We start from the raw sequence: 13387 nt of genomic DNA, 5'->3' as shown, positions 1-13387 counted from the left end.
ATTTTTTAAATATCTCACTTATTTCTTATTACTTAATTCATTTAGCAACTATGGTCTGTAATTTGTATTCTAGTATATGGACATTGTACTTTGGGTACCTCACTGTAGTTTATAACTGTATTGCATTAATACAGTATGTGGTAAACATACAGCAGTGTCATGCTGTGCATGTGATGCGAGGACAATTACCAGTTTAGATAAGTGAATTTTTTCCTGATAAATCGGGTATACTCCATTGTCATGTGCCAGTTTGACGTAAAGAAATTTAAGCTTGATTCGCACATGTTGGCCAAATTACTATCAAGTAAATGTAGACCACATAGTCAAAGTAGGATTAAGCAATCTAATTTTACATTAGTGGGAGATTACAAAGTATAAGGCCCTATGCACACGAACGTGATTTTGTGGCCGCAATTCCCCCCTGAAAATCTACGGGAGAATTGCGGCCCCATTCATTTATATGAGGCCATGCACACGGCCGTAGTTTTTACGGTCTGTGCATGGCCCGGGAGCCCGCACCGCAGAAAGAATGGACATGTCCAGGGGCGTAACTAGGAAAGACTGGGCCCCATACCAAACTTTTGACTGGGGCCCCCCCTCCCCTGGGTGTCACACAACCCCCCCCCCCTTGTAGATAGTGCCTTTTTTACAAACCCCCCCCTTTTGATAACGCCATACTGACCCCCTGTAGACAACGCCATACAGCCCCCCGTAGAGAACGCCATACAGCCCCCCTGTAGATAACGCCATACAGCCCTCTCTGTAGATAACGCCATACAGATCCCCCCTGTAGATAACGCCATACAGCCCTTTGTAGATATCTACAGAGGGGGCTGTATGGCGTTATCTATGGGGGGGACTGTATGGCGTTCCCTACAGGGGGGGACTGTATGGTGTTCCCTACAGGGGGGGACTGTATGGCGTTCCCTACAGGGGGGGACTGTATGGCGTTCCCTACAGGGGGGGACTGTATGGCGTTCCCTACAGGGGGGGCTGTATGGCGCTATCTACAGGTGGGACTGTATGGCGTTCCCTACGGGGGGGACTGTATCGCGTTCCCTACAGGGGGGGCTGTATGGCGCTATCTACATTGGGGGGCTGTATGGCGCTATCTACAGAGGGGGCTGTATGGCGTTATCTACAGGGGGAACTGTATGGCGCTATCTACAGAGGGGGCTGTATGGCGTTATCTAGAGGGGGGACTGTATGGCGTTCTCTACGGGGGGGGGCTGTATGTCGTTCCCTACAGAGGGGGCTGTCTAGCGTTATCTACAGGGGGGACTGTATGGCGTTACCTACAGGGAGTCTGTATGGCGTTCCCTACAGGGGGGGTCTGTAGGGAACGCCATACAGCCCCCCTGTAGGGAACGCCATACAGCGTGTCCCCCCTGTAGGGAACGCCATACAGCGTCCCCCCCCCCTTGTAGGGAACGCCATACAGCGTCGTCGTCCCCCTGTAGGGAATGCCATACAGCGTTCCCTCCCCCTGTAGGGAACGCCATACAGCTACCCCCCCCTGTAGGGAACGCCATACAGCATCCCCCCTCCCAAAAAAATGCGACCTACAGTGTGTCCTAATAAAAGACATGTATCCCCTCTCCACAGGAGAGGGGATACATGTGTGATCGCTGGCAGCGATAGGGAGAACGGGGGACCGAAAGTCCCCCTGAAGTTCTCCATGACTAACCTCTGACTTCCGGCGTCTGCGCAGCTCTGTAGAAATGAATGAATGCGCATGCGTGACCAGCGCTCCATTCAATTCTACGGAGCTGCCGACACAGACCCCGGATGTCCGAGGTTTGTGATGGAGAACTTCAGGGGACTTTCAGTCCCCTGTTCTCCCTATCGCTGCCAGCGATCACACATGTATCCCCTATCCTGTGGATATGCTGTGGATAGGGGATACATGTCTTTTGCTTAATGGCAGAGCAGGGAGATACCTCCCTGCTCTGCCGTACTGTTCAGTGGCGTCCCGCTGTAGCAGCCATAGCGGCTGCTAGCGGAGCCTCCGGCCATGGTGGGGGCCCGTGCCGGCGGGCGACACGGGCCCCCTCATGCCGCGGGCCCCGTAGCAGCCGCTACTGCTGCTACGGCGGTAGTTACGCCACTGGACATGTCTTATTACAGCCAACTTCTGCGGTCCGGGCTCATTGAAAATAATGGCCGCGGCCTTGTGCATGGCCCGCGATTTGCGGGCGGCTTGTGGCTGACAGTTCGCTGCCGTCCGACCCGAAAATCACGGGCTTGCACATGGCTACGGTCGTGTGCATGAGGCCTTAGCCATGTGCACAGAAAGTAAAAAAATAAATAAAAAAAATGCTGCATGTAAACAAAAACAAATAAAAGTTTCTGCTACTTTGGGGTCTGAAGAAAACATCCTGCATATGTAAAAACGACAGGTGTTCCTTTAGAAACTGATCATTGTGGACAATATCATTCGAAAAATTTTGTTCCATGCGTTTTTTAAATGTTGTCATTTAGGAAAAAAAAAATCACTTGTAACTACTTTAGTCTCACCAAATTCAATTGTGCTGAAACAGAAATGTTAAAAGAAGCTTTTTGGAGCAAACAGCAACCAAGATCTCAGCTTTCTCAACCCCCATAAGGCCCCATGCACACGACCGTATTTTATCTATCTGTAAATATGGATCCGTAGTTATCCGTATATACGTAACGGTATCCGCAAATACGGTCCGTAATGCATCTGTATTTGATCTGTATATACGAATTCGTAAAAAAAAAAAAAAAAAAAAGAAAGGGAGGCTGCAAATGATGTCACCAACATGTCGCATAGCAACGCTTCCGTAAATAAGGTCGGTTTACGGATGCACATCCATAGCCGTTCGTATTTACGGAAGCACCTATAGGCTTCTATGGGAGAGTGCGTGCCGTAATTACGGACAAGAATAGGACAGGTTCTATAATTTTTTAAGCACGGACACCTATCCGTAAAAATACGGAAAGCTGTCCGTGGCAAATAGAAATGAATTACGGACCGTAGTTACGGCCCGTAATTACGGATGAAAAACACGGTTGTGTGCACACGAACGTGCTTTTGCGGCCGCAATTCCCCCGAAAATCCACGGGAGAACTGCAGCCCCATTCATTCCTATGGGGCCTTGCACACGACCGTGGTTTTCATGGTCCGTGCATGGCCCCGGAGCCCGGACCGCAGAAAGAACGGGCAAGCCTTATTACGACTGTGTTCTGCGATCCGGGCTCATTGAAAATAATGGCCTCGGCCATGCCATGTCCACAGCTTGCGATTTGCGGGCGGCTCGTGGCTGTCACTCCATGGCCGGCCAACACGGAAATCACGAACGTGCACATGGCTATGGTCGTGTGCATGAGGCCCAAGAGAGTGAAAAAGTGGGAAACTGGTATCTTCAGTCCAACATTTTCAGTGGGTGACTGGAGGTGTCAGTTTACTGCAATGTCTGCACTAAGTAATCTAAAAAGCTATAGACATCAAACAAAGAAAGAAAAGTCTGTTGCGGACTTCCGTTGCAATCCTGTCCGAAACTGAATTCCCGAGCAAATCTGACACATCTGAACATGCCCGAAAGCTGGGTTTCCACATAGTGTAAACGCAGCTGAATTTACGCAATGGAATTCTGTGCGGGAATTCCGCAGCATTTACAGTAGCTGCAAATCTCGTTCACACGCTGCAGAAAAAAACACGCAAAAAACACCAGCGGAAATTGACCTGCGGTGTGAATTCTCAATTTGAAGCATGTCAACTACTCTTGCGAAATTGTACAGTGTTTAGGCTGTATGCAGAAGTGACCAAAATGCAGTCATATTGATGGAGATTTTTTGGGTACATCAATAAAACCATTATAAAAGGCGAGTGAAATAATGGTAATATCAAAAAATAAATCATCACCTGACTCTTCAGTGATGTTGCTGGTAATTGAGCTGCCTCCAGCTGAATTGCAGTTTCTCGTTTCCTTGAACTGTTTCCTTTTCTTAGCCCAACGATCTGACCCTTCTTCCTGAGGACTATCACAGCTTCTAGATTCCTTCAATACCAAGTCTTTAGGCAGTTTCAAGTGTTTGTTAAAAGTTTCTGGTATTACATCTGTTAAAAATAAAACCACAAATTCAGAGTTCCTGTAAAGGATCTGCCAGGCACAGCTTCTGTGTCAACGCCCATAGGTAATCAGTCTGCACCTGCTTCTATGTCTGTGAGACTGACTCCATCTTCCACCACTCAGGATGGCAGGCTTAGGAGTGGAAGAGCCTATCACAGCCTGGCCAGACGGAGCTAGCTCCCGCCCTCTGTCTATTTATACCTGCCTTTCCTGTTCCTCCTTGCTTGTGATTCTTCTCGTTTGGTTTCCTGGCCCTGCTGCAGCTTCTGAACTATTTGACCCTGCTTCATATTGACCCTGGCTTACTGACTACTCTCCTGCTCTGCGTTTGGTACATCGTACACTCCTGGTTTGACTCGGCTTGTTCACTACTCTCCTGCTCTGCGTTTTGTACCTCGTATCCTCTTGGTTTGACTCGGCTCGTTCACCACTCTTATTGCTCTCGGTGTTGACGTGGGCAACTGCCCCATTTCCCTTAGCTTCTGTGTACCCTTGTCTGTTTGTCTGTCGTGCACTTATTGAGCGTAGGGACCGTCGCCCAGTTGTACCCCGTCGCCTAGGGCGGGTCATTGCATGTAGGCAGGGACTGAGTGGCGGGTAGATTAGGGCTCACTTGTCTGTTTCCTTACCCCCATCATTACAGTTCCTAGTTGAAATGTCATTATTGTCTATACCCTTAGTAGCTAAAACAGACATACAGCACAACTATTCCAATGGCTTTCCCGTAGAAATACCAGTTTCTTTTTTGAGAAGCCATATTGGCATATAAGAATTAGACCACACTCACATTAGACTACTATGTTTATAATTATAATGTTAAAAGGCTTATCAACTTAGAACAATTTCTTTTTGTTTGAAGGGTCCTAAACGGCTGTCTGGACTCACGACAGGGCTTAAAAGGAAAACAGCGCTATTTGGCTTTTGTTGCTCAAATTTAGCAGGAATGGTTTGCGGAGGCCATGTCACATTTGCAAAGCCCCTGAGGGGACAAAACAGTGGAACCCCCCCCCCCCCCACAATTGACCCTATTTTCAAAACTACACCCATTGAGGAAATTATCTAGAGTTATAGTGAGCATTTTGACCACACAGGGTTTTTGCAGAAATTATCGGAAGTAGGTTGTGAAAACTAAAATCTAAATTTCTTCAAAGAAAATGTAGGTTTAGCTATTTTTTTTCATTTCCACAACGGCTAAAGGGGAAAAAAGCACGCAAAATTTGAAAAGCAATTTCTGCCGAGTAAAACAATATCCCACATGTGGTCATAAACGGCTGTTTGTACACACGGCAGGGCTTAGAAGGGAAAGAGCGCTATTTGGCTTTTGAAGATCACATGTAGCAGGAATGGTTTGCGGAGGCCATGTCACATTTGCAAAGCCCCTGAGGGGACAAAACAATGAAAACGCCCAAAAAGTGACTCCATTTAGGAAACTACACCTCTTGAGGAATTCATCTACTGGTGTAGTGAGCATTTTGATCCCACAGGTTTTTTTTTATAGAATTTATTAGAGTTGGGCAGTGCAAATAAAAACAATCCCTTTTCTTCAATAAGACGTAGCTTTAGCTAAATATTTTTAATTCTCTCAACAAATAAAGGAAAAAAAGAACCCCAACAATTGTAAAGCAATTTCTCCCGAGGTCGGCAATACCCCATATGTGGTCATAAACTGCTGTTTGGGCACATGGCAGGGCTCAGAAGGTAAGGAGCGCCTTTTGGCTTTTGGAGTGTAGATTTTGCTGGATTGGTTTCTGGTCGCTGTCGCATTTGCAAAGCCCCTGTAGGACCAAAACAGTGGAAACCCCCCAGAAGTGACCACATTATGGAAGCTACACCCCTCAAGGTATTCACCTAGGGGTGTAGTGAGCATGTTAACCCCGCAGGTGTTTTGCAGAAATTAGTGTGCACTTGATGGTGCAGAGTGAAAATGGGATTTTTTCCATAGATATGCCAATATGTGGTGCCCAGCTCGTGCCACCATAACAAGACAGCTCTGTAATTATTATGCTGTGTGTCCCGGTTTTAGAAACACCCTACATGTGGCTCTAATCTTTTGCCTGGATATTTGACAGGGCTCAGGAGTGAAACAGTACCATGTAAAATTGAGGCCTAATTTGGTGATTTACAAAGTATTGGTTCACAATTGCAGAGGCTCTGATGTGAAATAATAAAAGAAACCCCTGAGAAGTGAGCCCATTTTGGAAGCTGCACCCCTCAAGGCATTTATTAAGGGGTGTAGTGAGCCTCTTGAAACAGGAGAAATGTTCCCCTCAGGCCTGCACAGCTGCATATTTTTTATTTCCTGACTTATGGAAGCCTTAACTAATTTTGTTTTCATAGACGTAGTGGTATGAGGGCTGTTTTTTTGAGGTACGACCTATAGTTTTTATTGGTACCATATTGGGGTACATGCAACTTTTTGATCACTTTTTATCCTATTTTTTGAGAGGCAGGGTGACCAACAAATAGCAATTCTGGCATAGTCTTTTAGTTTTTTTTATACAGGGTTCACCACGCGTCAAAAATTACATGTTAACTTTATTCTGCGGGTCAGTCCGATTCCGGCGACACCTAATTTATAGCACTTTTTTTATGTTTTACAGCTTTTTGTACAATAAAGTTACTTTTGTAAAAAGAATGTATTTTTCCTGTCGCCGTGTTGTGAGAACCATAACGTTTTAATTTTTTCATCGACGGAGCTGTTTGAGGGCTTGTTTTTTGCGAGACGAGCTATAGTTTATATAGGTACCATTTTTGGGTACATGCGACTTTTTGATCACTTTTTATTCCAATATTTGTAGGGCAAAGTGACCAAAAAACAGAAATTCGGGAACTGTTTTTTATGGTTTTTTTTACGCTGTTCACCGCATGCAATAAATAACAATATTTTTAGATCTCAGCCCATTACGGTCACGGCGATACAACATATGTATGGTATATTGTACTGCCATTCCTCATAATTTACAGAGTTCTGTTCAACAGTTTAACAGAGTTATTATCAATTTCCATCGTTAGGCTGGGTTCACACTGAGTTTTTTGCAGGCAGAAAATCGGCCTCAAAAGTCTGTTTGGAATTTTCAGGCAGATTTTGCTCTGCCTGCACGCTGATTTTTGCAGCGTTTTTCGCTCATGTCATGACCATTGAACGCCATTGAACGCCACAAAATACTCTTTCTCTGCCTCCTATTGATGTCAATAGGAGCTCAGAGACGTAAACTCCCAAAGATAGGGCATGTCCATTCTATTTCCCGCGAGCCATTTTTTCCGCTCACAGGAAAAAGACGCCTCCGCCTCCCATTGAAATCAATGGGAGGCATTTTCGGCTGTATTTTGGCGCATTTTCCGACGCGATTTCCGCGTCAAAAACCTCTGTGTGAACTGACCCTTAAAGGGGATTAAAATGGTTTCCACACTTTATAAAATGTGAAGCTTAACTGACTAACTACATATAGTGGGGCAGATTTATTAATAGTATCTTAATTGTAGACAATTCAAAAGTAGACATGAAAGGCAGAAAATGTGCCAAATTTATTGGCGCATCTTTCTATAGATTAGACACTTTTCTGTTTCTTACACCACCTCTTGGTTGGCTTACTTTATACCATTATTTTTTGCCAAAATTATAGCGCACATCATTAATAAAGCTGGCCCATTTTATAAATACACTTAACCTTGCCCCTTTTACAAAGTGTCTAGTGATGTGCAAAAAGTCTCTAAATCTCTTAATAAATGTGGTGCACGGTATGTCCGCCAGTTTTTTTGCCTCAATTTGAGAAAGAATTCTGGTGCATTATTATTAATAACAAATTTGTCTGAATGTTTTGTTTTATTATACTATTTATAAGTAGGTCCAAAAGCCTCTCTGTCACATAAAAATAACACTAGTTATAACATATGCCGTGTAAACCCACACTAATAAAACATGATATAATAAGACTATGAGTTACCTTGCTTATTCTCCTTCTTTATTGGAGTTTCTATTTTCTCCAAATATTCTTCAGCTTTTTCATAATTTTTTAAATAATTCTCTTCAGAATCAGACTTTAGCAGGTTTGGAATCTGACAGCTTATTGACTCAAAAGAAGTGCCAGGAATGGCACTATCAGAACTGTTTCTTGGGGATGTGTTGTTGCTTTCCTCCTGCTCTGGATACGCAGTGGCATTCGCTTCGTTCATACATGGCTCATCAGGTATGTGGGTTTGGTGTTCCATTGATAAAAAAGGGTCAAATGACTCAGATATTTGTGAAGAAATATCCTTGCACACCAGTGCACTTTGGTCTTCAAAGGAACTATGTATTTTGTTTTCTGAATTGGGTTCTTCAGCATCAGAGGCAGGTGTTAATACGGAGTCTCTTAGTAACACAGAAAATTTACACTCTTTTGAAAGTTCTCGCTGTGCTCTAGAAACAGGTGCCTCAGTGTCACCTTGAATTAGCGCCCTTTGGTCCCGGTCTCCAGTTACAACAGTAACAACTGACCCTCTTCTTTTTCTATATGCATTTTCTGTTTCTGAAGCATTAGACTGACAAACATCAGATCGGTGAAGACATTCAGCAGGCACTGGACTATTGCTGTTTTTCCCTAGAATATATTCTCTTGAGGTGCTTTGAGAAGGAGGAGTAACTTGAATTAAAAAACATTTGCTGTGTAATTCTGAAATATCTTGTACTTCTGTATGATTATCACTGTCTAACATATCTTCATCAAACCCACTTTCGGTAAAATATACGCATTCTTCAGCATGCTTCATAATATCATCTAAGTCCTCATCTTCATCCAACTGCTTATTCTCAACATCTAAAAGATGGTCACTATTCTCACATGGACCTAAAACACTGGGATGAATGCTTTCCACATCTTCTTGGGCACAATATAAAATTGGATTTGGATGATTAGACGGAATAGTTTTATGGTTTTCGTCTTCACTTTGTCTCCTACTGCTTTTAAAGTATGAGGACACTAGTGGTCTTCTAAGGTCAGCAGAGGAAACATTTGGTTGATTTCCTTGAGCCATAGGATTTGATGTAAACAACTGTTCTTTTACATCAAAAAAAGATTGCATTGCATGACTATAAGTAACATATGGGTCATAATTTATTTGTGGAAATGTTTTACGTCTCATTACTTTGGCATCAAGGGGGCAATCGGTTTTTCTTGAGTGACAGTACTTGGATGAAAGCAGCTTTAGTTCCTTATTTGAGATAAATGGAACTTGGTTAAATTCGGGTTTATTTGGCTGAACTGGTTGCTTAGTGCTTTGCTTCCACTGTCTCATGTACTGAAAGTGGTGGCTTTCACTTTTTTCTGCAGGGCACACCTCATACGTTGAATCTCTCGGCTCAGTTTCCACCTCAGACCAAGATGACGTTGATGTAGATGTATAATATGGTTGTTTAATGCAATCGCCAAGAAGTAAGGCCTCATCATCTGCAAACTCTGCAGGAGGAGGAGGAACATCTACACATGACTCAGGATAACTGTAATTTGAACAAAATTCTTTCCCCTCGTAAAAACTAAAATCAGACACAGGGTAAGAACTGCATGATCCTCTAGTAGAGCAATAATCATTTACTTGAGTATAACCACTTCCAAATACATCATGATTTTTATTTTGTACTTCATTCGATTCTATATAAACTCTTACATTTTGGCTAATCGCTTTATATTTTACTTCAATACCTTCTCCTATTATCTCTAATTTTATTGAAGGCTTGTCACAGCTCTTACTTCTTGGTTCGGACAGGTCTGTGAGCTTCCCCGAATCTCCCATAAATTCCCACTTGTGGTCAGCATTATGCTGGCACTGTTGGTGTTGTCTGTCATGGTAACTTCTGCTCTTCTTAAGACTTTTTCCATTGGTTATTATAACATGAGTTCTACTATTTTGAGCTAGTTCCTTATTTATTTCCAAATTCAGATGAAATCCATCAGATGTGACTGTAATTTCATCATTGTCTTCTGCTTGTTCTTTAAAATCATGATGGAACTCCTCTGTATCCAGTTGTGACATTGTAGATGCGTCTTGCCATGTAACTTTTACAAAATTGTCCATTGTGTCAAATGTTGTTAAAGTTGGTTTACATTCTGCTTGTCTGTGGTGAATGTCATAGTCTTTATTATCACATCACTGAGGTTGTGTTTGTGCTTCACTAGGGAAGGTACATGGTTGAGAATGATCATTCACTTGTTCCTTTTCGCTGTTTTCAGATTAATGGCAACGGCAAACAAATGGCAAGTGCTGATCTAAAAAATAGATGCAAAAATGTTAGAATCATAGAACCATGTATGGTAAAACATGATACATTGGAAGACTAATGCAAAATGACAGGGATATGGTTACATTTCTAAATGTTGTTGAGATTGACTTGTTGTTATGGATGACATACTTGATTTAGGGTGTGTTCACATTAGCGTCACCGTTCCGTTCATGGGTTCCGTTAGACCTTTCTGTCGGAGGAACCCATGAACGGAAAGGGAAACGGAAACCATAGCTTCCATTTGCTTTACCATTGTTTGCAATGGTAATGCTGCCGTTGCAAATGGTTTCCGTTTGTCTCTGTTCCGTAAGGTTTCTGTTTTTTCGGTGGAAACAATAGCGCAGTCAACTCAAATATGTGGTTCAGATATCATGAAATTCTCTGATTGATTCATAGTTTTGTGAGAAAAGATTCAGTATAACTTGTAAATTATTCATTTAAATCCCTGCTCACTACAGGATTATGAATCCAGTCTGATGCATACAGAGATAGCGGTCAATCACCATGTTGGACCGCCCACTAGATACATAAGCCCAGAGCCAGCAGGGATTTAAATTAATTAATTAAAAGTTGTACTAGATATTTTTTCACAAAACTAAGTATCAATCTACTCATCTCCACCTGCTCTATAGTGTGCTGTCAGGAGATTGGACAGCATGTACCACGTGACAGGTTCTCTTTAACATGAATGTAAAGTAACTTAAAATGTGAGAAACGATTAACCAGTTAGAATATTTGAAAAACTCATTGTATATCTAAGTGAACTTATATTATTGTTGGAATGGCATCATCATGGGACATAGGTATGAAACATAGGGCACATTCATGTTTGCAGACTGCTTACAGAAACCAGTCAGGTCCCTACCAAATCCTCCACTTACTTATTTTACTACATATAATTGGCACAATAGATAAATGCCTACTTTGTATAATGACAGGACATGACTTACATTCTTCACTATCCAAACTCTTTCGATTTTTGTTTTTCCTTTGTTTTCTGCTCATTACTTCACTGTGAAAGTTTCAAGAATTCTATCCAAATGACAGAAAATAAATACTTCTTGTTATTAACGTGACTGAATGTAAACATGTATGGAAATCATGTACATTTCTAACAAGTATTGTTATCACCGCTGTAGCCAATGGAGAATTCTAAAAATAATGTGGATGGCATTTTATTTTTTTTCTCACAATTTTCCATAATTGTCCTACAGACTCACAGTTTGCCAAAAAATTGGCGAATTGATCTGCAGGGAATTTGACACATATATATATATATATATATATATATATATATATATATATATATATGTATATATATATATATATATATAAACATAAAAATACAAATGAACCCGTTGAATAACACACTGATCTACAAGTTTGGTCAAATAAAATCTCAATTAGCTACACTGACTCAATGTACTAGGTAATATCTAAAAGGTTTGATTATCGATTTGTATTAGTGAAATCTGAAAATAGAGAAGTTTGCACAGGTCCAGCTAGTCCATAACAATTTAAAAAAAATTGGATCATATATGGAAGTTTAAAGAGGCTCTGTCACCACATTATAAGTGTCCTATCTCCTACATAATGTGTTCGGCCCTGTAATGTAGATAACAACACTGTTTTTTATTTTGAAAAACGATCATTTTTGAGCAAGTTATGAGCAATTTTAGATTTATGCGAATTACTTTCTTAATGCCCAACTGGACATTTTTTAACTTTTGACCAAGTGGGTGTTGTACAGAGGAGTGTATGACGCTGACCAATCAGTGACCAATCAGCATCATACACTTCTCTCCATTCATGTCCATTTGTACTCAGCACAGGGTGATCTAGCAAGATCATTTTCCTCCCAACGCTCCAAAAGCCATAACTTTTTTCTTCGATAAAGCCATATGAGGGCTTGATTTTGGTGGGACAAGTATTTCAGGGCATTATTTATTGTACCACATTATGTAAAAAAAATCATTCTTGAGGTTGAATGGAAAAAAGTGATTCCTCCATTGTTTTTTGGGTTTTGTTTTACGGCGTCCATGTGCAATAAAAACGACATGTTAATTTTATTCTGTGGGTCAATACAATTACGCCAATAACAAATGTATAATTTTTTTATGTTTTACTACTATTACAAGGAAAAAACTAATTGTTAAAAAAAAATTGTTTTCTGTCGCCATATTCTGCGACCCATAACTTTTTTATTTTTCCATCGGTTGAGCAGTGTGAGGGATTATTTTTTGTGGAGCGAGCCGTAGATTCTATTGGTACCATTTTTCAAAACAAATTTATGGCGTTCCCTGTGCGGGTTAAGTAATGTTATATTGTAATAGTTTGGACTTTTACGGATGCGGTGATACCAATTATGCTTATTATTTTATTTTTCTACATTGCATTAGGGGGAAAATGTTTTTTTTTTTTTTACTTTTAATATTTTTTTTTGTACATAAAAAAACACGTTATTTTCACTGGGGTACTTGAACCAGCGATCCTTGGAATGACAACCATTGCAGGGACCGATGGGCTGTCAATAGGGGCAGGCCCCTCTTTCTAACAGGTTAGATGCTGCGGTCACTATGGACCGCAGCATCTAAGGGGTTAAATGAGCAGGATTCCGCTCATTGCAGTAAAGTGTCAGGTGTAACATGCCCGTGAGTTGCTCCATACTCCCCCTACCCAACCATGACGTAAGTATACATCAAATGTCGGGAAGGAGTTAATCATGCAGTGTTAATCTCTAAGGGTATGTGCACACGGTGAGAGGCTTTTACGGCTGAAATGACAGACTGTTTTCAGGAAAAAACAGATGCCTCGTTTCAGCCGTAAAAGCTCCTCCTTGTATTATGCGAGGCGTCTGAGACGCTCGTAAATCTTGAGCTGCTCTTCATTCAGTTCAATGAAGAACGGCTCAAATTACGTTGCAAAGAAGTGCCCTGCACTTCTTTGCCGAGGCAGTCAATTTACGCGTCGTCGTTTGACAGCTGTCAAACGACGACGCATAAATTACAGGTCGTCTGCACAGTACGTCGGCAAACCC

General features: G+C 41.8%; 1 protein-coding gene across 1 annotated transcript in view; it reads right to left on the bottom strand.

Moving 5' to 3' along the window:
* The window catches only part of LOC142682658 (uncharacterized), a 44009-nt gene extending 33864 nt beyond the window's left edge, over positions 1-10145 (bottom strand). The window contains exons 1-2 of the mRNA XM_075847318.1: positions 8039-10145; positions 3887-4081 (exon numbers count right to left, since the gene is read on the bottom strand). Coding sequence (XP_075703433.1) covers positions 3887-4081; positions 8039-10145 — 2302 coding nt within the window. The remainder of the gene's footprint in view (positions 1-3886; positions 4082-8038) is intronic.
* Between the last annotated feature and the right edge of the window lie 3242 nt (positions 10146-13387).

The sequence above is a fragment of the Rhinoderma darwinii genome, chromosome 1 (assembly GCF_050947455.1).
Source record: "Rhinoderma darwinii isolate aRhiDar2 chromosome 1, aRhiDar2.hap1, whole genome shotgun sequence".
NCBI lineage: Eukaryota > Metazoa > Chordata > Amphibia > Anura > Rhinodermatidae > Rhinoderma > Rhinoderma darwinii.
This window is presented reverse-complemented; position numbering and strand designations above follow the sequence as displayed.